Source organism: Microtus pennsylvanicus, chromosome 14 (genome assembly GCF_037038515.1).
Source record: "Microtus pennsylvanicus isolate mMicPen1 chromosome 14, mMicPen1.hap1, whole genome shotgun sequence".
NCBI lineage: Eukaryota > Metazoa > Chordata > Mammalia > Rodentia > Cricetidae > Microtus > Microtus pennsylvanicus.
In genome coordinates, this window is record NC_134592.1 from 58121657 (window position 1) to 58147544 (window position 25888).

A 25888-nucleotide genomic window follows, 5' to 3' on the forward strand; every position below is an offset into this window, starting at 1 on the left:
ACACACCCATACTAAACAAGATGACTAATTTCTAAGCACTTGGCCCAGAAGCATCATTTGAGGTAGAAAAGGCCTACGCAAAACCTTTTATGTTCAGCATAAAAGATTGGTTAAAATAAACCATGGCGTGCTCATACAGGAAAGGCTGAGAAGCCATACACAGGGATAGAGTTATAGTATAGTTACTGCTTTTGACCTGTTGCTAATACAAACTGGGGACAAAGCAAAGCTCACGTGTATGTGTGGTTGTTTTTCAACACTTGGAATGACTCTGAAATGACAGAGAGCAGGCGAGGAGAGCTGATATCCAGGAGACGGTGAGAGAGGGACTCTCCGTAGACTTTAACCATTGTACTGTCTGTCATTCACTTTATGAAGTTCCTGTCATATTTACACAAAAAGTCATGCTTTTGAAATATGATAGCGGCTAGTCTGTGCTAGAATTTCAAATGCTACAGTCGGGCCCATTTTCCGCCATGATCACTCCGTTAACCTCATTCAGCTCATTGAAGCCAGGCTGGCCTTTCCCACACGGGATTTGTGACGGATTCCTCTCCCTCTCCTATTCTAAAGCACAGCCAAACCTTCGGTGCCCCAGAGAAAAGTCTGGCAATTTAAAATGTCATTTAGTCTCCCTTCCTGCCCAGCACCAACCTGCAAGCCTCAAGCTGGGTCTCACCCATGCCAGCTGAGGTTAAGGTTTAACCGGAACCTCCCTTACCCTTCCTGTGAAATCCCAGGCTCTGTGCTCTTGTTTTAACCAGCAGGATGATACAAGCCCTTTGAGGACTGCATCCATCCAATTATCTCTAGGAACACGATAAACCTTTTCGCTGAACTTCTTCTTTATCCTATAAAAATTTTACCGGCCAGGACTATGTCACATGACCTGGGGTTGCCTCTGTTCAACTGACAGCCCCCAAGAGAAGCCAACTTCATTCACCATACACTAGCACCGAAGCAACCGCCTGGCCCTCGTGGCGCCTGACCTATAGGAGCCTGAATCTTGGCTCCACAGCCCTCATTTTGTCCACAGCTCCCATGTATCAAATTGACTTAAGAATGTTTCTTCTCAAGGCGACTGTGGTGGTACCTGCGGCTATTCCAGTTCTCAGAAGACCAAGGCAGGAGGTTACAAGCTAATGGCCAGCCTGAGCTACAAGGCGAGTTCCCCAATATCCTGGGCTACATAGTAAGATAGATCTTATAACAGATTTAAGACTCCCAGAGAGATAGACCCCATTCCTCCTACTGAGTTGCCCTGCCCAGCCTTAATACATAGGGATGGTGCTAAGTCTTACTGCAACTTGATATGCCATGTTTTGTGATACCCATGGGAGGCCTGCCCCTTTCTGAACAGAAACAGAGGAGGTGTGGATTCAGGGGGATGGGGGAGAGGAGGGAACGGCAACTCTCGTCTGGACTTTAAAAAAAAAACAAACTCCCAGATAATATACAACTTAGTTTGTTTTCCTGGCACTGATGCCTACAATGTGGTCTCCTTGTCTGGTGAATTCGGCCTGCATGACAACGACTCTGGAGGTGAGAGTTGCCATCGCAGAAGCACACGGACATACCGAGGCTCCAGCCAGCATGGCCGACTCTGCTGCCTTACTCCTGACCGCTGAGCTCTAAAGACACACTTCCTTAAAGGAAAAGCACACGCGAGCAGAGCCACGTGCCCTGGCGTGTGAGCGTTAGCCACAGTGTCTTCATTTATTGGGCTTCTACCCAGACATACAAACTCTGAAAGACTGCAGAGGAACAGCTTCATCGGGAACTTCATGAGTCAAGCATGCACGGTGCATGTACCTGTGACAGTTACTATGACCAAGAAAACAGAAAGAACAGCGGACAGATACAGTGACGACATATCTATCAAGAGACAGGCTGGACCCCAGGTCGGGCTCACGCCCCAGCAGAGAGCACGCTGGTCGGTCTTATACATGTGAGATTTGAGCAAGTCCAAACTAATTGGAGAGCGACATAGAATAAATCAGCAAATGCTTAGGGAGGAGTCTGGGGAGGGGCTGGGAGGAGGAATTACAAAATGGCATGAGGAAGGGTGGGCTGACACATGGGTGGGCTGATGCATGGGTGAGCTGATGCATGGGTGAGCTGATGCATGGGTGAGCTGACGCATGGGTGAGCTGACGCATGGGTGGGCTGACGCATGGGTGGGCTGATGCATGGGTGGCCTGACGCATGGGTGAGCTGACGCATGGGTGAGCTGATGCATGGGTGAGCTGACGCATGGGTGAGCTGACGCATGGGTGGGCTGACACATGGATGGGCTGATGCATGGGTGAGCTGATGCATGGGTGGGCTGATGCATGGGTGGGCTGACACATGGATGGGCTGACGCATGGGTGGGCTGACGCATGGGTGAGCTGATGCATGGGTGAGCTGATGCATGGGTGAGCTGATGCATGGGTGAGCTGATGCATGGGTGAGCTGACGCATGGGTGGGCTGATGCATGCACTCGCTACCATGATTTTGCTTGGTGTCTGTATCGTTCAGATTGTCAAAGCTCCTCAACTCTCAAACTCTAAAATGCGCAATCCAGGGCAGGCAAAACACTTCAATAAAGCTGTTTTTGAAAGGCCAGAAAGGGGACAGAAGTGACGGAAAGACAGCGAAAAGGAAATCTGCCCAACGATACATTTCCCCGGCGCTACTTCTAAAACTGCTTCAGCGGAGGAGAATGGCCAGCACTCATAACACACCACCCCCAAATGACATTTTCCTGAAAATGCCAGTTTCCAGAAAGATAGGAACTGTATTTTTGAAGAAGCAGCCAGGTTGCAAGCAGATGATTAATTCTCATGGAAAACCGCTGATGTACCATGACAATTTCTCACCGTTTCCCACAGCTAAAATAGACTTCCCGTGTCTCTCTCAGGAAGGCTTTGTGAAACTTTAGTTGATTTGTGTTGGGAAAAAAAAAAAACACCTTGGCTACAATCTTGGAAAATAATTGAATTACGTATCAAGATACAAATGTACAACTGTTGTTTTGGTTTTTGTTTCTCTTTACAGTAAATATTGGAAGACGCCAGCCATTCCAGCATATTCCACCAGAGAAGAATGTCACTCCGGGGTCTCATGCTCGTGTGGACTAAAGACTGAGTGGTAGAATCTAGAAAAATGCTGTAACGAGCGTTGTCTGAGGACCTCTACTGCCGAGTAACACCACAAAACCCATCTGCTTACTCATTGGGAAACAGGAACGGCTTGTGTAGAGTGAGCTAGGTAGGAATTCCCAGGTTCACTTGTACAGTTCTTACAGAAAGGCAGATTTTTGCCTCCTTTTAAGACTAAGAAGAGTATTAATTCAGTATAACGGCAGTGCAATAAGGTGCAGGAGACAGCCAGGGCAGGAGGACAATGTGGACAGAGAGGAACTGAGTCTCATCCTAGGGTCAGTGGCCTGGGAAATGGTCCAGTGACTCTCGGTGACTCCTGGAACTTTCCACAGCAAACCGTGCAGAGGAGGCTAAAGAGGCGACCACACATGACATCATCACATAAATTCAGAACATCAGAAGAAGGTCTGACTGACTTCGCATTCAGTGGACTGGCCTATAAACCAGAATTTCTCAGCAAACTGACCCAATATCACCTATATTCCCGCCAGAATGATCACACAGAGAAAGAAAAAAAACACCCCCCAAAAGGTATTAACCCTCTGACAGAAACAGACCACTCTACAAGAGAAATTTCTCAAGAAGGACCCTGTGGTGGTCCACAGCAAGTGGGTAATGACCCCTGTGTTGGGCTAAGAGCATTGTGTAGAGGCAGGTGTGGATGTAGTCACCTCTAAGAAGGTCTGCAGTTGTTAAGGCTGCATAGAGTAAGGCAGTAGACAGAGGCGGCAATTTAAATTGAATGAGAATATTCAAAAATTAGTTCTTCCATTAGATACATGAAGTTAGTAACACCTGCATAAGCCAGAACAATACAAATTATTTGCTCAATATGAAGCTTCGGGCTAGAACGAGGTGAGGCCAGCACAAGGATGTCAAGGAAGAATTTCTGCCCTCTGACTGAGACAGGAAGACGCATTGGCAACAAAGGGCACACCGCTTGGAGAGGACAGGGCCCTCGGCTTGCACGCCACACCTGGCTTTCCATAAGCAACCCACAGTCAAGGCACCCTTATGCCCTTGTGCCCTTTGAAACCTCAAAAGCTGAATGTGTGTTTTCCATAAAATATTAAATCAAGAAAATTAAGACAGCACACTTGATGTGAAATAAAGTTCATATAGTCCTGTTTAAACACAGATTAGAATTTCTGTCAGAACAATGCCAGTGAAAAGTTGACATTCTAATTAATATAATTTACATCATAAAGCACTGAATATCTTTATCTTGCGATTATGAAATGCCCTCTAAAAGATGGGAACTGAATTCTACAGGGAACTGAATGCTAAGGGCAGCATTTAAAAACCCCTGGACAAGAGAGCCACGTAGGGCCACTGGCGTTTCTCCACACCACCAGGCTATCCGCGATCACCCACAAGCCTGTCTGCAAGCAGCAACTGGATCCTGCGGCCACCTTCCTTGCAGTGACATCAAGCATGCTGCCAAACACAACACTAAGGGAACTAAAATTCTTCCTTTCTTGCCCCCTTTTGTCCTTCTCCAGTCTCTCCTATGAGCCGCCGTCCATGGGACACTACACGATGCTGACTTAATCCACATTCCAAGCGTGTAAAGGGGGCAGAAATCAGTCCCACAGTTGGGTACCCAAGGCTTCGTGCTCCTTGCCTTTGTCAATTTTATTCTATCAGTGAAAGGAATAAAGATGAGATCCTTAAAGCTTGAGTTTTCGTTTCCTATGACAACGCGCTTCTTCGCCACGCTTTATCACGCTCCGCTACGTGGTTCCCACCCCTTCATAATTGATATCGGCCATTTAAAGCATTCGGCACAAACCTCCCGAGGTTCATCAACTGTACCCTGGTCTATAATTCCTGCTTTGAGCAGAACCAAAGCGCAGCCATCCTAATGTTTTCCATGACTACTCCCTGGTTTTCCCTAAGCACGGGGCTCGGTGTAATGACAGTTGTATTAATTATCTGCTGAAAAAATCCACCTAGCAGCAGAATTGATGGAGATCATCATTTTAAATATTTTATTAAAATAGCCAAGTGTAGAACAGATTAAATAGACCTTCTTGATAATGAGAGGCTCATTAATTTTACAAGAATTCTAGAACGCCTCAGAATGGTCATCCAATTTTTCTCTTTTGTTCATTTGTTTCTTTCAAGAAGAGAGAAATCTTCAATTGTCACTTAGGAGAACACAGGTCTAATAAGATTTTCTAAGCTATTTTAAAACAGGGGCCTTTCTGGAAAGAGCTTTGAAACATCGATTTGAAATATGGAGGCCTTGGGTGTCATCTTGCTGCTTGAAATGCTGGCAAATGTTCAGCTTGTGGTTTAACCCCACTGAAGCTTGGCCTCATTAGCTTCTAAAGACTTCTGGTAACTAAAGTGGCTACTGGACCTAAACAAACCAGCATCACATCTAAGTCCTTTACAGAAACAGCAATACACAACACCACCATGCCTACCAAGTGTGTCTCCAGGTACAGCCGAAGGCTATCCGTCTCTGCCTTAGGAGGGGTCCAGTTCTCTGTGGTCTCCATGGCTTCATGTAGCCACTGGATGAATTCGTCCAACTTGTTCACAAATCCCTGTGGGAGAAGAGAAATGGGAGGGACACAAAAGGAAAATTAGTTGATGGTCTTTAAAGTCAGTCTTAAAATATCCTCACTTTGCCCCCACGTTATGGTAACGCCTCGTCCTGCTCTTCTCTGGTGAGGGCATTTCCACAGCTGGTGGCCCGAAATCTTTCTAAATAGGAAACAAAAGCTCCTCCGGGTGTTTATCTAGGAACGCTTTCCTAGAGAACATGATTAGACCACGGGGTGCTCTGCATAAGTGACCTCGAAATATCTCTAGCGTGCGACAAGCATCTCCCTGACCACCTCCAAATCTCACGCTGGCTTGGGGTGTAAAAAAGGTTGTGTCCATTCAGAGTGCATGGGACTGAGTTACTATAGCTGAACCAGGAAGTATATTTTAAATTTAAACCGTATCTAAAGCCTGGGTACTGGAGAGACAGGCAGGACGGAAAAGGGAGACAGAACAAATGCAGACATCTGACTGGCTGAGAATGTCTGGACGAAAAGAAATATCCTCGCCCGGGAAGCACAAATCACAATAATCTTGCGATTTTTCAAATAGTGGTTATAAAATTTTATTGACCATTTAAAAGAACACATCTGTAGAGACAGAAAATAGTTTTGAAAAACTGAAAATCCAGCTACAAACAGAGCCTGGCATGGGCTTTCCATGTCTGGGTCGACAGCACCACCTGGAGGTCACACGGAGCAAGAGCAGGCTTCTGTGTCCTTTCCACTCTGTTCCCTATGACACTAAATCCTTTCCTTTTTTTAAATCTTCGACTAATTATGATCGATACCTTAATACCTTCCTGCGGATATTCTAACACAGAGGGAAGACCGGTGTGTAGAAATCCATTTTCTTGTCATGCTTCTCAGACAAGAATTTTATTACTTAGTATACTCTAGATAAGTCTTTAAGACTGATAGCGCTTAGTTTGAACAATTTGTCTCTAGTAGATCAGTAGAATAAAGGAAAATGGGATAGAGGGTTAGAAAAGAGAAAAACATAGAAACAAAGCCCAGAGAAACGTTTATGTTACGAAGGGAAGACATCAGAGATGTCACAGAGGCTCAGAGACTCTCACTACAGAGCGCCACTTCCATTCCCGTCTTGAGTGATGCACCCATGTGTTTCCAGGCTCTTCCTGGCCACCCCTCGCTTCCCTCCCAGGCTCTCAATACTTTAAAAATTCCCACCACTGGTGTTACATTACTTTTGTGGGCACAGTGGAGTCCGGTGGAACTCAAATCATCATACAGTGCCACAACGAATTTTGTGCAAAACCAAGACTCTTTGGTGAGTACACAAACTTAAAGAAGCCTCATCTCTCCCCTGCAGGACAGTGCCGATGACCGACAACTGGGATGGAAACCATAGCTGAGTCCGCACATCAACCACCACTTACTGCTAAGTTTGACTTAAGTTATTGTATATAAACTGGGTTGTGGACAAAGTCAGGAAGCAAAAGATTTGGAAACAGCTAGTTGAATCCAAAAGACAAATAGTAAAGTATGCTATTTTTAAATATAATCAATACTAAATGACAAATTGTCTTCCAGAAGCAACAATTGAAGCACATAAGAATGTCCAGGCCCCTCATCATAGTAAACTGGCCATAGTCAAAGAGTTTTAAACCACGTGTGTCCTATTTCCTCACATAGCCATGCGTGCATGGCTCACTGAGATTTCTGGACACAGGTTAGCATATGCAGGAGCCTGGGAAATCTTCCTTGATGGTGTCTCCCTGTGTGTAGCCCAGCTAGCCGCAAAACAGGGCTGACACCAAAGATCAGGGTCTGTTTCCTGCTTGCAGCCCTTCCTCGCCAATTCTCATCGGCCGCACATTCTGCTACCCCTCTCCTGGCATTGCCCAGTTTCACGCACCGAAATAGAAACACAACAAGTCTCGGGGTTCCCGTTCGTAACCAAAGCTAGGCTGTGCTTTCCGTTAGGCAAACCGTGGCTCTCTACCCGCTGCTGTTTCTGGGTGTGGCTCTAAGCCTGCGTAATGGAAACCCGGTTTCACCGGAGTCTGCTCCGTTCTCAGTACATTTATCTCCTGCATCATCTCTCCCCACTGTTCCAGAACCTCTGTGGGTTATGGGGGGGGGCGGGGCTTGGTGCATGAGGGTAACAGTGTGCCGTCCCCATCACCGGATAGGACGTCTCTTAGACCAAGAATGTTCCACTTGCAGACACATTCACACTTAGACGCATGCACAGTCAATCTGGCTTCCAGGGGATCCGCTGACATCTGAGGTGTGAATGAAGAAAAATGAGGCCAACGTGAATAACAACATGTTGAAATGGGGGAAATCTAGAAATGCTTTTTCTATTTTGAAGTATGCATCAAATTATAGTACAGCAAAGAGTGATCATTTCTTTTTTAATTTTTAATTTTTTATTGATAATTTATTGAGCTCTACATTTTTCTCTGCTCCCCTCTTTGCCTCTCCCCCCCCCTCAACCCTCCACCAAGGTCCCCATGCTCCCAATTTACTCAGAAGAAGAGTGATCATTTATTTATTCACTTAAATATTTACTAAAATCCTACTATGTACCAGCATACTGTTAGACAAAAATGGGCACAAAAGAATGAATATCATTGTAGGAAAAATGCCGACAGATGGCTGGGCATGGTGGCGCATATCTTTAATAGCTGCACTCAGGAGACAGAGGCAGGTGGATCTCTGAGTTTGAGGACAGTCTGGTCTACAGAGGAAGTTCCAGGGCAACCAGGACTATGCAGAAAAGTCCTGTCTTGTAAAACAAAAACGAACAAACAATCAAAATGCCAGAAGAATAGAAAGCATGTCTAAACTCTGATATATGGTCATGTGAGAAAAAAAAAAGACATTTGTAATAAGTAGTGAGACGCTTACTCCGTCATGCACAGAACTCTTGTGTGAACCCAGACTTGTTCCTTCCTGTGTTTGGTGCTGCCATATGCAGGTGTGTTTCTCCAGCGTTCTGAGAGCAGATTTACATGGGAGGCAAAGCTCACTCTAAAAGCCAGGTGGGCTCCTGCCCAGCCGGCGCTGCCCTGCCCTGTGTGGAGAGCACCCTTTATTCACGTTTGACTCATGGCCACAGCTGAATCATTGTGGTCCTCCAGGTTCAAACTTCAACCAATGCCTCGGTCATTCCCAGCCCCATCTTCCTTATTAGTCCTTGGTATCCCTTCTGCTCAGCATCTAGACACACATGGAGAGGGACCTGAGCCCCAAGGGCTGGTGGTCCAGGCCCTCTCGTCCCAGCTGCTGCCATCCACCCCAATCTCTTGCCACACTCGAGTCTGACACAGTCTGAGACATCTTAACCGGGGCCAAGACAGGATTCGGAACCCGGAAGGAAACAGCACTGTGGTCGGCCCTAAGGTCACTGGTCAGTAGGACACCTCCGCCCTCAATCATTTATGTCTTGAAAGTTCTGTCGTGAGGTGTTCTTTTGTTTTGTTTGGTTTTCGCTAAACTTACTTTAAAATTTTCTAAAGCATCTATTTATTTCTTTAATGACTGAAAAATAAAATGGAATCTCACACTTACCAGTTTGTGTAATAATAGTAATAATAACAAGAATAATGAAAACAATAATAAAATGTTTGCTAGAGTCCTAACATCAAACATTTGAAGATGGCAATGATAGAAGACATTTACAGGCTGTGAATACTCATTATTCCTTGTGTTTTCCTTTGTCTCCCCCCATAGCCAGCTTCTTCTCATTAACATAAACTGTCGGGTTGACCCCTCCGCCACCGGCAAAGGTACCTGAGTACCCACAGTACAGAGGATGATTTTCCAAGCACCAGGACACAGTCATTCGCTGGGAGAGAAGACACAGCCCTGACTTAGGGAATCATAGGCATAAGGGTTTTATTTTTGCTTGTTTTAAGTTTCTATTACTTTTCGATCGAAACTGAAAACCATTTCCCTAAAGGGCCAGGAACTCACACAGCAGGAAGCCGAGGCTGTGCTGTCCCCACAGCCCTGGGAGAAGGTCACTTAACCAACAAGGAAAATACCAGTCAGAAGAGGAGTGATTTGCCCAGTGCCAGGGGCGAAATTTGAACCTAGATCCTACTCTGAAGTCTGATCCTCCCAGGGTGCCACACTGTGCCAAGGAGGGGTGCTTCCAGAGACACACGGTAACCAGCTGATGAGCACCCCCCCCCAACCCCACAGCCCACACACTGAGGTAAGCTCTCTGGCTCCTTAGTCCCTTCTCCCATCACACTCATTATATCTGTCCCCGCTTTTCAAAGAAGCTCAACGGGAAAGATCCCTACAGAGTTCACCCCTAACGTATCGCGGGAAAAGTTAGAGGAAGCTAAGTGCTTGAGCAAGACTTCTCTGCCTGTGCCTTGCTACAGATGAATGACTCAGTTTACCCACTGGGCACATGGCTATCAGATGGCAGTTAGCCCCTTCCTGCATGGCCAGTTTCCCTATGGTGTTTGCCACTGGGATGTGTACTACACACACCTGAATTCTATCACCTGGTAGAGAACTCAGACCCAGGCTAGACCAAATCAGCTGCCTTCGGACAGGGCCACACTGAAGAACCTTGGAAGTGTGAACTGCTTAACTGTTTGGAGGAAAAAACTGGCAACTTCTGTTGGTGAGGATTTTAAATCGTTAAGCCTGACGGTCACTTTCTCAGTATTCCATAGATAAGGGCTCGGTGAATCCATCCAGAAAATTCTAGCTGAAATAATATGCAGCCCTCACTATGAGCTAGGACCTGCTGTAAGCATCTTCTATAAAATAAACCACTTAGGCCCAGGAACGACCACACGAGCTAGTGACTGCTGTCACCCTCAATATGCAGATGAGAAGAGTAAGGGCGGAAGGCTAGGACAAGTGTCCGATGCCATGGAGCCAGAAGGTGATGGACTCGGTACCCAACTACAGAGTCTCACCAGTGCCACGTGAAATCATGGAAGGCAGGCTGATGTACTGGGAGCCTTTCTTCCCAAAAATTCAAAGTTGAAAACGAAGATTATGTAGGGGAAGCAAAGATGGTATCTCATACGAGAGAGAGAGTCAGAGAAGGGGGTAGAGAGAGACAGAAAGGGGGGCGGGAGGGAGGGAGGGAGGGGGTAGGGGAGGGGAGGGAAGGGGGGAGGGGAAGGGAGGGAAGGGGGAGGGGAGGGGAGGGGAGGGAGGAGAGGAGAGGAGAGGAGAGGAGAGGAGAGGAGAGGAGAGGAGAGGAGAGGAGAGGAGAGGAGAGGAGAGGAGAGGAGAGGAGAAGAGAGGAGAGGGAACGCTCATCAAGAGCCAGTGTAGACTCTAAGGAACAGAATCTGGTTCCAGTAGTTTCTACACGAGTTACTTCCTGCCTTTGAACATCAGTCCGTTCCCCTGAAAAATACAAATGATGATGTTCAGTTTTGAGCCAAGAGGTGGTGGTACATGCCTTTAATTACAGCACTCGGGAGGCAGGGGCAGGTGAATCTCTGTGAGTCTGAGGCCAGCCTGGACCACAGAGTGTGTTCCAGGATAGGCTCCAAAAAGCTACATAGAGAAACCCTGTCTCAAAAAAAAAAAAAAAAAAAAACAAGCAACAGCAACAGCTCGAGGGAGAGACGCTGTCTCAATGCAGACACCTGACGTGACCTCTGTTCTCTATATGGACATGCACACTGATTCTACATGCAAACATGGAACGCACACACACACACAATTGCTCAGTAAGTGTGCAGAACTGTACTAGGCATTGCTGAGAAGACGGATGAGAGATGTCCCCATACAGCCACAGCCTGATGGGTGTCAGCAACTGCTCTGGGCATTCAGAGAGACAGCCACAGTCCTGCTTCCAACATCAGTGAGCCATTGGATAGAGCGCAGTCAGGAAACCTACAGGTCGGTGAGGATGTCACCAACAAATGTTTCTATTAATAGCCAAACATTTCATAATATAATCTAATAACTTTTGGGGGTGGGGTGAAGGCCATATTCTTGGGAACAAATCTTTAGCAGTGGGGCCACCAACAAGTAACAGCTAAGGGACATCACAGTCTCGCCACAGTGCAGCTTTGTGCGGGCCCTGCAGCCAGCAAATTAGGAATCCACTTAGAAGCAAGATTATGCACTGAGATTCGATGCGAACATCCTCCAGTATGTAGATTCACACATTTCCGAGCATAACTCTCAAACAGAATTCCTATCTGAAATGTCTAATTTAGGTTTTTGTATGATCATACTCAAACACAGCTCATCTCTTCCCAACCATGTATCTGCTTGCTTCCCTGTCAGCAGATCCAGAGGCCCGAGGTAAAGTCCTGGGGATTAGAAGCAGTTCTCAAGAGACTCTGCCACTTCACTGCCCCTGCCTGGTCACAAAGCCCAGAACTGGAAGGAAGAAAGCAAACACTGGAAAGAGATGTGTTGTCAGCCATTGGCAGCCTGATGCTTTGTGAAGCCTTTAGCTTCCTTCCTCGGGATCCAGTGAGTGGCTTTAAAATAGAAAAGCGTCCCAGAGCAACTGTTGCAGAAGGAAAGGGCAAAACCATCAGATGAAAACAAACAGAAATGTCACAAAGTAGCGCTCTTAAAACTAACCAGATAGAGAAGTTCCATTCTGAGCTCAGCCATCTACAGGAGGGAAGCCGAACTGAAATTTGACCTCATTGCTTCCTATCTGTTTATATAAAGAAACTATCAAAGGTTCTAGGAACATAAGAAGGCTGAAATGCATAGCATGAAGGTCTAATTTAAAATGCTTTAAAATACTTCAAAACAAACAGCAAATGGTAATAAACCGTTGATAATTAAAACATATTAACTGAGTACTTGTTCATCAAGCCTTAATTTAATCCTCACAAGAATCCTAGAAGATACCCATACACTCCTGCTTCATAAGGAAGAAGCTAAGACATGGATGGACTCGAACACTTAACAGCTGTGGGGCGTGGAACTGGGCTTGTTCCCAAGTAACTTTGCCATGCCCCAAGATTTGCAGACTCCCTCTTAGTAGGACTCTACTTTGAGCACCCCCCAACCTACAGGGAAACTCGAACAGCTTAGTTGATCTTTATTTGCCTCTAAGCACAAAATATCTGAATTTACAATATTATTTGAATTTATAAAATATTTGAATTTACAATAATAATGATTTTAAATGTTTTTTCCAAAGATTTCCAAATGTTTTATTGTATGTGCCAGGTGTTTTTTCGGCATGTATGTCCATGCATCATGTGCATGCAGCCCTCAAGGAAACCAGAAGAAGACCATGGGCCCCTTGGGACTGGAGCTAAAATTACGACCTACCCTGCAGGTACTGGGAACCGAACCTGGGTGCTCTGGAAAAGCAGCCAGTGCTCTTATCCATTGATCCACCTCTCCACCCCCTTAAATGGTCTCACTGCAGGTTTTCATAAGCAGAGGCATGACTTTAAAGGCTCAACATTTCAGCGCTACACCCCAGCTATTTTAATAATTAGCAGCACTATTGCATCACTGACAGGTTTCCCAGTGCACAGATAAAAACACTGGGGCACAGACGAGCTATGCATCTCACTTAAAGTCGTAAAGCTACGAAACGATTATTTAGGAGTCTTTTTCCAGATTTGGACCACCACACCAAACTCTGTCTGGACAAACTTGCCCTCATAAGTGTCAGGAGAGAAAGAGGGGCGGTAAGACCCTCTGCTGCTGGCTCTTACCCCACACCTTTGCACCTGCTTTGTCCTTGCCCCACAACCCATCCAATCCTGGTCCAGCTAGGGGTTTAAAGCCTTCTTCCTATTTTAAGCTCTCTTTTCTCTTCTTGATTTGTCTCAACTGTTGTTTCTTTTTGATCTTCTGCTCATCCCTTTTTCTCCAAGCCCCTCTCCTCTTATTCTTTGCCTCTCTGCTCTCTCTTCTTCTTTCTTTCTCTCCTCTTTTCTTTCTGGTATTTTTTATCCACAGCTCAAATTCTCCCCCTCTCCATTTTGTTAGGGAGACTCAAACGTCTTCAGTAAGCAATAGTTTCTTACATTCCCATAAAGTTTGCAGAAAACAAGAGGCCGTTCCTTGACACAAGTGTGGAGCGGAACGTGTTGCTATAATCCTGTTTGGATTTGCCCACAAATGCTTTCCTGATTAAGACCCGACAAGCCAAATGTCTTCTACAGCAACACACATAGACTGATGGAGTATTTGTAGAATACTAAGGTTATTCAAAAGGTTACCTGTGATTGTTGAGTTGTTACTTAAATAGTCTAAACTTTCCTCTAGGAAACATGCACTTCTTTCATAATAACAAGGCTCTCACTCATAGAGAAAAGATTACAATCCCACGCACAGAGATGCTCATGCAAACAAGAAAATGCTACAGCTCCTGGAGAATGTCAGGGCTGCCAGTCAGTAGGGGGCACAACCCAGTGAGTTCTCCACTAGTACAGATGACCCGCAAAAGCACACAGCCAGTCTTCAAACACCCCTTCAAGTCTGCCTACTTCAAGGCGCCCCAATTTCAAGTGAGGGAAATGAGGTTCAGAAAGTTACACACTGAGCCATAGCGCACATCCAGTGGATAACTGCCCCAGAAGAACGTGGCCATCACATCCTCGAGTTTCAAAGCACAAGTAACTGTATGTTTTAAAGTTGCCATGGGCATCCTTTGGATGAGGGTCCTGGAGTTCAAAGTAACAAGACAGACAAGGGCTTTGAAGATCATACAGTTTCCAAGGCTGCTGGTTAAACTATGCATTGGGTAACATTAGGCTAGCTGGATTGAATACTAAATTGCCCTTTTTGTTAAACTCCACAAAAGTCCGTACATATGTGGATTAAGTCGTTTTTAAACACTTCATTATTAAGACTTCACAATGAATCAGAAATTGTCGCAGCTTCTAGGACTCACAGGCCAGGGCTCCACGCTCTTCAACAGTTCAGTGGGCAGGACATTAGGGCATGAACTTGCGTGATCAGGTAGATAGAACCTTTGATCTAAAAACTCCTTTAGACTTATAAGTTACTGCAAGTATGGGAGAACATAGAAAATACAACATCAGTGTCCTAGTTTGCAGAAGAACACTGGCCAAAGCTAACTTGGGTAGAGAGCTCATTCGGCTGACAGAGTAGTCTATCACTGAGGGACGCCACGGTGGGAACTAAGCAGAGACAACGAACGCTGTTTCCCAGTTTGCTCCCTCCGCCTTGCTAAGCTGCTTCTCTTCCGGAGTCCTACTGGGTTAGGGATGGCATCACCCACAGGGGACTGGGTCTTCCTACATCAATTAACATTTCATAAAATGCCCCACAGATATGGCCGCAGGACAATTTCATGGCAATTCCTCAACAGAGGAATTGGTCCTCTTCCTGGATGACCCACCTATGGGTCAACTTGACAAAAAATGACCAGTCCACTGAACACAGACAGAAGATGGCAGCTTATGGAGAATGCCAGCAGGTAGAAGGGACCAGACCAACTGATAACAAGAAGATAAAGATGCTAGTGTCTGAGATAACTGAAGGTACTCTTCCTTGACAGAAAGGAGAGGAAGTTCACAAGCGGTTCACAGAAAGATGGGGAGCATGTTAGTGATCTTAACTTTCTTTCTGAACCCACTCACTTACGACGTCCAGCAAAAAAGATAATGTGTGAGATTGGAATTCTGCAGGGAGATCTAGTCGGTGACGGCCTGCGAATGGCACTGGAGACTGTGCTGTGGATGAGACGAGCCAGCAGTGGGGTGGAGACAGCAGACCTACTGTGTGCTCTGTACTGTGATGCCTAAAACACATAGTGCACTCAAGTGTCTCCACGCCAGCTCCTTGTGTTCCGTCCGCCTTGGTGGTTCCGGTTGTGCCTTAATGTTGATGGTGAAACCTTCCTACAGGAACCAAACTCACAGAAGAGAAACCTCTCTAGAGTCCCTGGATACTTAAAAACAAAGAGCCAGCAGCTGCCACACGGAGGTTAGCACTGATCGTGAGTGACGGGGGAGGACTCTGGATGCTGTGGAAGCTGGATGCAAGACGCTCTGCCTGGACTTGGCGCTGGCTCTCAAATGAGACCACCAAACCGAGCGGCATTCATTCCTCCTCTCTTCTGTACGGCTCACCCTCTTCCTTATAGTTTAACAGGGAATGGATCTTTTTTCTACACACTCAATTTACTTACCTGTCCTTCGAGATCCACCTTAAATGTTCATCTCCTAAGAATCATTCCAGTTTATTGTGATTTTTTTCAGCATCTTTTCTTGATCATTTCTTTTCGTCTTTATTCATCAGGAGTTTGAGGGACACTTCTAAACCTATTGGAAGCCTTACCCCTTTCCGTACATGATATAGTATAATCACCCTCCTCCTGGTTAAATTTACTGCGGGAATTATTTATTAGTATATAATTATAAATCTAGTATAAATATTCATACTTACAAATAAGTAAGTTCATATGATTTATAAGGTTGCTGTGCGGCAGTGTTAAAAACTAGAATGCTGCTTATATTTGTCTGGACACATAGTCATTGCATAAATTCCTCAACATAAACTTCCTAAGATGACGGAGAAGTGCATTACCTAAAATTATTGGACCATTTAGGAGAAAATCGGCTCTAATACAACATAAACATCATCCTTCAGGGCAGGAGGCCCAGAGTTTCACAAAGAATGGGTATAGGAAACTAGGGTTAGCCATGATAGGACCCAAGATGTGGGAGGGGTAGACGTGAACAATATGGGGGTGGGGGGACCAGGTAGGAAGCTGACTTCAAAGAGACCTTGGCAACTCATGGGTGGAGGAGGAAGTGAGGAAAAACGGTGGTAAGTAACACGTTGGGCTCTTTAGACACTTTAAGCTCATTGGTTGTCACAGCCTTACACCATGTACCTATTTCATTTTGGAGGTGCTCTTCTGAGATAGTGTCTTGATATGTACAGGATTGCTTTGACCTCCCTGGCTTGTCCTCGGTGGCTTCAACTCATGATTCTCTTGCCATATTGTCATATGCTGGGGGCAGCAATCCTATTTTACAGGGGCTACAACTGCAGTAAGTCAAAATACTTACCAGATAAGACAGATGCTAAGTTTAACACCGGAGGGTAAGTTAGTTTAGACATGTGGCTCCAGAACCCACCTTCTTGGCCTTATTTTGCCACCATGCAGAATAAGTGAAGCCTTCCACTCACAAGCACATTACTCGCAAACCTCTCCCCACCGAGTGTGACTTCCCTTCGTGATAAAGTCCTGTCTCCCATGCTTCTGTGGTCTTCTTTTTTATATCTGAAGCAGGACTCTCACAGGAATTCTTCATCTGCTGATTTCCCAGGAAGATTGTGTCAGCAGAAGATCCGGGCACAGTGCGATTTCTTACAGGTCCTGCACCTCATCAGACAGACCTTGGTCAGTAGTCTCTTAAACACAATGCACCAAGTGATATGACACTTGGAATGAGTGAGGCTCGGACAAGGAAAATAGCTTTACTGAAACCATTCATTGCAAATGGAAATTTAAATCTAAATGTTTGCTTTGTAGCTAGAAATACAAATCTCTGTGCTCCAGAAAATAAGGAAATCATAGCAAAAATGTGTCATCAACTATGTCGTCTTTAATTTGGGGGTCAGAGAGGAAGAAAAGGCTACAGTGTCAAATTGTAAATTGTGATATACCTCTCTTGCTCTCTTGCTCTCTCTCTCCCTCTCCCTCCCTCCCCCCCCCACACACATGCATGCATGCATGCACAAACACCCACACAAGTGATTCTGAGGAGTCTCCAGAAAGCCAAGTCAGAACATCACCTCTAAGTGATACTTTGCCAATAAGATTTTTTCAAGAAAAAATAAAATACAGTCACTTCCTTCACTCCTAGCTAACGCATGAAGGTCAGTGCTTCTCGTGGGAACTGGACCGAGCCACCAGCTTCCTGGGATGGAAGCCAACATCTTCATCCTTCGGCCTGAGGAATGGAAAACACCCAGGCCTGACTTAAGAGAAGCATCTTTCCTCGTGGAAGCTTTTATTCACGGGAATGTTCCCAGCCCATCAGCTTTGGACGGCAAGAACCTCAGGCTCAGACAGGGGCTGACTTCATGAGTGACCTTGACACAGAACCCTCACTTTAGGAATGATTTTCCTCACCTCGTATGAACAGAGGGCAAACAACAGTCCTGACAGGCAGCACAAAGACGGGTCTGCCGAGATGAAGGTCTGCACTACGATGCATTTACCTGACCTTATTCGACACACATTCATATTAACCCACGTCTAATGCTTACTGGCCAGTCACTTTCTTACTGCCACCATTGGTCCCTCTCTGGGCATCTTATAAATTATAGCCAGGCCTGATTCCTCCCGAATGTCTGTTTCAGACCCCGATTCCTCCCAGATGTCGGTTTCAGACCCCGATTCCTCCCGAATGTCTGTTTCAGACCCCGATTCCTCCCAGATGTCTGTTTCAGACCCCAATTCCTCCCAGATGTCGGTTTCAGACCCCATTCCTCCCAGATGTCTGTTTCAGACCCCATTCCTCCCAGATGTCTGTTTCAGACCCCGATTCCTCCCGAATGTCTGTTTCAGACCCCATTCCTCCCAGATGTCTGTTTCAGACCCCGATTCCTCCCAGATGTCGGTTTCAGACCCTGATTCCTCCCAGATGTCTGTTTCAGACCCCGATTCCTCCCGGATGTCTGTTCCTCGTCATGTTATAGCGCCAAGAACGCATCGTGAATAGTTTCACACGTCCAAGCTTGCTAATGTCACAGCCTAGCTCTCACATACCACTGAGATTTTCTAAGAGAAATTCCTCCATAATCACATGCGACAGAGTTAGCCGTGTTGAAGTGACACATCCCAGTGAATACTTGACCCAGAATGAGTGGCTCCCTTGTTTCTCCCAGCCAACCTTATACAAAACTCCAGACCTAAGAAATATACTTAGCCCAATCAGTGAAATTTGTTTATTGTTTATTTTTCAAAACTGAGACAAGGGACCAAAAGCATTTATTCTAGTTTTGTTCAATATAAGTGATGCCAATTCTCTAGATTTATAGGGGAAAATCATAATAGCATTCATGTAGCCTTTACTATTTAGAATTTCATAAAATAATCAATGCAATGGTGTAACAAAAATATACCCTATCTCAAAACTGCAAAGTTCATCCAACCCTAGTGGCTCTCACCTGTAAGCTCAACACTCAGGAGGTTAAGCCAGCAAGATCGCAAGTTTGAGATCAACTTGGGCTACAGAGTAAGTTCTAGGCCAACGTGGGCTACAAAGTTAGACTCTATCTCAAGAAATAAAATCAAGCAAAAAACACAAAACTTATACAGTAAACTTTTAGAGACTTAAGTGCCCATAATTAAGATGCGGGGCTGTGAATGAAAACCAAACACCCACCTTCCAGTCACTGGGCAGATCTGTAGCTCTCCTGTCCTTTATTAATTAATAAAAGAGACAATTTATACACTTTATCAGTTAAATGTGATAAGGCATGGAAGGACTGACTATTTAGTATCCTTGCTGAAATGTTACAAGTATGCAAAAAAAGGTAGTAATTTTGTTAGATTTGCAACTGTCTCCTTCTAAAGCACCAGAGCAATGAAAAGTTATTCCTTCGTTTTTAAGTAGGAGAGAATAATTCTCTGATGTCCTAAGCATTTGGGTCTGCAAGATGGGTTAATGGATAGACGTTTGCTGTGCACTCCTGATGACCCGAGTTCAATCCCCAGAAACAGCGTCAAAAACTGGAGACGCTATCATGTCCATAATCACAGTGCTCGTATGATGAGCTAGTGGGTGGAGCCAGCAATGCCACACCAAAGCACGTAGGCCAGCTAACCTGGAGTGCAGAGAAAGGCAGAGAAGAGACCCTGCCGTAGCAGGGGAGGAGAGACTGCAGTTGCCTGCTGTCTCCTGACATCAGCAAATGTACTGCAACTTGCTCTCCCTTCCTCCCTCCTTCCTCCTCTCCCCTTTCCAACTATATCCCTATCTCCTCTCCAAATTTAAAAATGTATATAAAATGTGAACCTGAACACCAAATGCATTTTGTAGCCATATTTTTACCTGAGACTGTTGCCAAATCACATCCCTTCCATACCAAACACACACACACACACACACACACACACACACACACACACACACACACACACACACACACACCTTGATATTTTCATCTTCATGTTTAAATTTGTGAAGAGAACCGAGAGAACCAGTTGCAGTGCCTCATATTGCCTCACGGTGGCGCAAGGTCATCACTAATAGACTGTCAAGGCCCATAGGCAGTTCTGCAGAAACCCGAGTCTGCACAGCTGCATTCCTCATGGGTAAGCAAGAAGGAATTTGTAATCTGCGGTTCTTCTCAGCCAACCTTGAACAATGACCTTGACACACTCGACAAATCTATCAGCACTGTTAATGCACAACTGCTTTGCCCTCGTGGCCTTGCTACAAATGCATCACACTGAAGACCTGTTATTATCTCTAAAGAGAATTTTGTGGGCTTATCTTTAAAACCGTTGTGTTGACTTAGACTTCTCAACTTGGATTACGGCCCCAGCATCGGCATTTAAGATGACATTTACTGTGTAACCTAACTTCATGTGGTCCCCGGGGGCCATTCATTAACTCCTTACATCTCATCCCACCCCCCAAATTTCCACTTGAGATCTGCAGTCAGCTCTTTCCCCTCTTTCTTATTTTAAAACAGACACAAAAACGTAACAAATTGTCTTTATAGACACAGTGATGTGGTAACATAACTAGCCTACTGGGAAAAAGAAAGGAAGGAAGGAAGGAAGGAAGGAAGGAAAGAAGGAAGGAAGGAAGGAAGGAAGGAAGGAAGGAAGGAAGGAAGGAAGGAAGGAAGGAAGAGAAAATTCCAAAACAGCTTAAAGGTTTATTTTCCAACTTAGCCGGACACTGCAGCTACTTGAAGAACTATAATAATACTTTTTTTTAAAAAAAAATCCTATTGTGTGTATATGTGTGTGCCACAATATGAACATAGGGGTCAGAGGACAGTTTATGGAATGGATTCTCTCCCCGCTCCTTTAGTGGGTCCCAGGGATCAAACTCAGGTCTCCAGACTTGAATGGCAAGCACCCTTTCCCACTGAGCCATCTTGGTCTCCGGTCTTGCAGGGCAAGCACCCACCATCAGATTCTGGCTTGATTGCCCTGGGGCAAAGCCTGACACAGGGATGTTTGGAATGACCTCCAGGGTTTATAATGAGCAGCCACAGCTGAAAACCCTAGTGCTTAGAGGCTTCCCCCAAACCAGGGCCAGATTACTTTTTAGAAGCCACCGACCCTATGTGCCAAAAATCCTAAGCAGTTTCCCATCAAAGATTACAGATGAATGACTTGAAGCCAAATCTTTTCCCATGAATGTGTTTGCTGGGTCTGTTTAAAGACCACTCAGATTCAGACTTAAAAACTGGGAGATGTCACATAAAATGTAGATTTCCTACTTATTTTTTTTTAAATCTCTTGCCATACAAGGCCACATTCCTGTGCAAATGCCATCTGAAGCTGGAAGGGGCTGCCTACACACGTGTCGTGGAGACTCCAGTTGTATCAGTCTGCTGGTTTATGCATTTATTTATATTTATTTATATATCCTCTATATCGCTTCTATACATCCTATACGGCCGCTTTACCTCACCCACCTGGTCTCTTTGAGTCAGTTTAGTTTGCAGCCCTCGCCTAGAAGTTTAAATTTAATGAAACATTCACTCGTTCATTCAGTTACCCCTGTATTCATTAAACAGATTTCTTTCGTAGCTTTGCTGTGCAAACATTTGGCATTTGCATTCCCTCTCTGGCCCCTTTCTTCCTACTTCCAAGCCCCCGTCCTTTTAAGGAGCTGTTCTAAACAGCAGGGACAACACACATTTCCTCTCCCGGAAGGAAACACGCACAGGTCCATTTCTGACATACCCTCTGAGCAGATGAAATCTGTGAAACTTTCACATCCACAGAAGAAAGCTGACTGCCTCTCACACTTCCTTTCTCAGAAGCTGGAATGAACAGTAGGCCCAGAAGAGTGAAGAAGCAGGAAGGAGAGAGAAGGCAGAAAGAAGAGAGTAAACGCCGAGACAAGGGACGACATGAGGGACACGGGAACTGTGGGAGGAAGAAGCTAGTGCAAGACAATCACTGAACGGAACAGCAGGGAGAAGCAGAACCCAGTGCCAGCTGTCCCTGTGCCTTCTTACTAGACATCACCTCCAACACCGAGCATTCTCACTAACATGAGAACCAGTGGGTTGCTGTTACAGCTTCCGTGTGAAATGGCCCCGTAGGCTCCTGTTCACCAGCTGATGGCTGCTTTGGTAGTGCAGCGTTTAGGAGGTAGAGCCTTCCTTGATGCAGGATATGAGTGTCTGGGGTGGGTCCTGAAGATGATCTAGTTCTACACATCCAACTCCCAGTCTGCACCCTGCTCTGTTGAGATCTGAAAAAGAGTCCCTGTCGCATGAGCCCCCACCACGAAGCTGCCTGTCGCCGTGCCTTCCCTGCCGTCATGGACTGTGTCCCTTCTAAGTGTGCACCCAAACAAATCCCTCTTCCTTAAGCTGCATTGTTGGGACAGCACTAGGAACCATATTACAGGGTCGCAGCATTAGCAGGGCTGAGAACCTCTGCACAGAGTTTCAGATTTGCGAGAGGAAAACGCTCTCAAGAGCTGTTTCACCCAACACTACTGAACTGCATACCTCAAATGGTTAAAACAGCAACTTCCGTTGTGTGGTTTGCGTAGCCACAACAAAGGGAAACCAGAAAGGAAAGAAAACAAAATGGCTACGCGATGATGGCCACCATCGGGGGGTGGTCATGGATGTAATAGCACATACCCAAAATCAAGTTCAAATGGATTGGTCTGTCTGTGTCCAGCTTACTGTGGGAAATCAGCGTTAAAGCCAGCGCCACCTAAATCCACTCTCCGACACCCACAAGACGCTCAACCCACCGCTTCCCAGCTCCATCTCGGAGCGCAAGGACAGCTGCCCTTGTGCAGACAGGGTGACAATTTCATGCAGCCCAGTGACCAAGAGCAAGCACTGAACTGGTATTTGCTGCCCTGGATCCAAAATAATTTACGAGCGATGACATCCCCAGCTGGCAAGCAAAGTTCTTAAAACTGGTTTAATAGATGCCTTCCCGAACAAGACAGAACAACAGCTGAGCCATTTAACTATAGCTGAGATACCATAATCTGCTCTTTGAAGACATTTGTGTCTGTGTGGAGAACGGGACCTATCTAAGATGTGCAGACGTCCAACTGAAAGGTGCGTTCTCCAGGACAGCGCCATCCATCCCGAGCCTCGGGGTGTGAGAAGCGGACCTTGGACCTTGGACGACGTCAGAGAATGCTTATCAGGACGTCACTGCGACGCCACCCAGGGCTGCTCTTCTGGGAATCACTCAGCTGTTACAGTAGATCCAAGAATCTCATCTCCCCACCCCCTGCTAGACAAGTGGCTGTTTCCCACGCAGTCATGAAAATCATCCACTGTCCATTTATGAACCCAGGAGTGCTTCTGTGGATCTAATAAATAAATTTCTAATCTATATGTATGATTACTGTCTGAAATCCTTGGCATTTCACTTTATCTCACCGATAAGACAAAGTCCCTTTATCTAGCATTTCAACTGGATTCCAGCCCTTACAGTTAGCAGCCACACAACCTTAGGCCCTTACAGGTAGCAGTCTTCTGACCTTAGGCCCATCATTTGCATTTGATCCTCAGAATCATCATCTGTAAGATGGGAGAGGTGTTCCACAGGGTCATGGCATAAATGAAATGAAAGGCTCGACTGCAGAAATGGACATATAATACATGTGATCCTCAGTCAAGAGCAGAGGCTAGGAACTTTGCCCCACAAAGGACTAGACAGGAAATGCTTCCTTCTTTATAGGCTATATATTTTCTGTCACAACTCCTCAAGTCTATCGTTGCAGAGCAAAAGCATCCATAGACAGACAAAAAAAACAAAACAAAAAAAAAAAAACAAAGGATAGCTGTGTTCCCATAAAGCATGACTTTACAAACAGGCTAGGAATAATTGAGCGGCTGAGCACTGGCCTAGCATGTATGAGGTCCTAGGTTTGATTGCTCAGCACTTCAAAGAAGAAATGGAACAAAATAAAGCAAAGCAACAACAGTAAGAATAAACAGGCTTGGGCTAGAATCACCCTTCAGGCCAGAGCTAACCCTAAGGTTAGTTACACCATACAGATCCAGATGTTACACTTGGTTAATTTTTAACCTATGTTAAAGTCCATCTGCTTTGGCCACTCCCTTCCCTAATGGCTCCTCATCATTTTTATTCTATGTCATGCATTATGAGAAAAAAGCCACTTGGGGAGCTTGATTTAATTTTTCTCTTTTAATTTTATGTTGAAAGCTCACTGAGCAGCAGACCCTCAAACCTGAAACTCTCAATCAACTTACCTATCCCATAGGCTCTCAGCAAATAATGGGGAGTTGAGAAAAATCCCCTCAAGCTTCCTATGAAGGTCATGAAATACTAACAAACAGAACAGAGCTTTAATTTTCCCAGAAGAAAAGGGTGCGACTTGATCCCTAGTTTATAAAGTATTCCTTCCATTAGAACAAGAATTTCTTGAAGGACCTAAGCCTGTAGATAACAGTTACCTCAGGGCAAGGCAGAACCCAAGTCTGGATATAGGGACAGGAAGGAGAGATATGCTGGGTAATTTTTAATGTCTATGTTCTTCAACCATGTAAATACTCTGCCTATTAAAAAAAATGGTTTCCAAAATGGACAGGGAAAAGGCCATGAGGCCTAAGCCTCTCACACAGAACTACAGGCAACCGAGTAAAACTGGGATCAACAACAATCAATGAAAAAAGAGACCAGGAATTGATGGAGAGTGGGAAGGGGTATATGAGAGATTTGGAAGAGAGGGACAGAAAGGGAGACTTGTAATTAAATTACAATCTCAAAAATAAGCCAACAAGAGTGGGTTTCAGAAGAGCAAAAGTACACTACAAAGCGAATTTTCCTATTAATAAAACCTAATGGTTTTGCGATGGTCTTCAGAGCCTTGCAGCATAAGGTCAACTCTAAGTGTGGAAACTTCCACTTTCTGACCATAGACCTTCCAGCTAGGAAGGCTCTGTGCATCTCCATGGCCAAGTTCATCCCATTCTGACCCCTGCAGCCTGGTGTACGCTTCCTAGACTTCTACAGGTCTAAGTCCTGCATGCCATTCGATGCTCGACACAAGGGTTAGGACTTCGCGAGAATTTCTGGAGATGCCGTATCGTCTCCACCTACTGTGTACAGCATTTCCAGGCAAGAATACGGCTAGCCTCTATTACAATACAGGAGGGGCACAGGAACACGTAGACAGTAGTGTGGGCTCCAGAGAAGACCGCCTGGTGTCTCTCAGTCCGACTCTTCTTGTCTATATTATCCCAATTAGTTAACCCCCTTGTAATTAATGTTAAGAGTGTGAGGAGGATTGGACACGTCGATACTTGAGGTAACAATTGTTTGAAACATTACTAGTCTATATTTATGCTAATTTTATTTTATGAACTTGGTTTTTTTTTCTGTAAGTTATTCTGTCCATGTGTGCCATTAACAGTGCCTAGCCTTATAGTGGTCCCTGAACAGTGTTCAACAATAAACATACATCAAAGAATGAGGGAAGTGTCCGAGTGGACCCAGGGGTTACAGGGACATTCTCTTCTAAATCCGGACGGCTCTGACACTGGTTCTCCACGGCTATTGGTCTCCCTGTAGGAGACATTCCAGTCTCTATCGCCACAGCAGTGAAAGCAACTGAAGAACCAAGATAGAGGTTTGTGGCTTAGCTTTCCTAGGAAAGGCGTTGATGAGTTGGTATGTCTGTCGACCCAACCAGTTTAGCGTGGAGAGCAAACATAGGCTCGCCAGACATGTTTCCATCCACGTAAAGAGAATGATCACGTGTGATCTGCCCTCTTGGGCTTGGAAATGTACCTGGCAGATTTTTACCGCAGATAAAGTACTGAACAAATTTTCCAAGGTATGGACATTTATACGTCGATTAAAAAATAAATAATGATCAAATTAACTGGATCTGCTTCCAACAGAGTTCTAGAGAAAGCGAACCCTTTTGATCTAGATGCCTCTTAAAGAACAAAATCGTAACTTATATTATGGAGTTTTGATGACTGCCTCCAAAGGTTCTACCACATCCAATAATTCCTTCCAAAAGTAGAGATTTACCCCAAGTTAAATT

The 25888-nt window shown here is 45.3% G+C and overlaps 1 protein-coding gene across 7 annotated transcripts in view; it reads right to left on the reverse strand.

Moving 5' to 3' along the window:
• The window catches only part of Akap6 (A-kinase anchoring protein 6), a 385697-nt gene that overhangs the window by 198650 nt on the left and 161159 nt on the right, over window positions 1-25888 (reverse strand). For all 7 annotated transcript variants that reach the window (XR_012907746.1, XM_075948273.1, XM_075948278.1 and 4 more), the window contains one exon: window positions 5580-5702. Coding sequence is in view for 6 of the 7 variants with exons in the window: in XM_075948273.1 (XP_075804388.1) it covers window positions 5580-5702 (123 nt within the window). In the remaining variant the exon portion in view is untranslated. The remainder of the gene's footprint in view (window positions 1-5579; window positions 5703-25888) is intronic.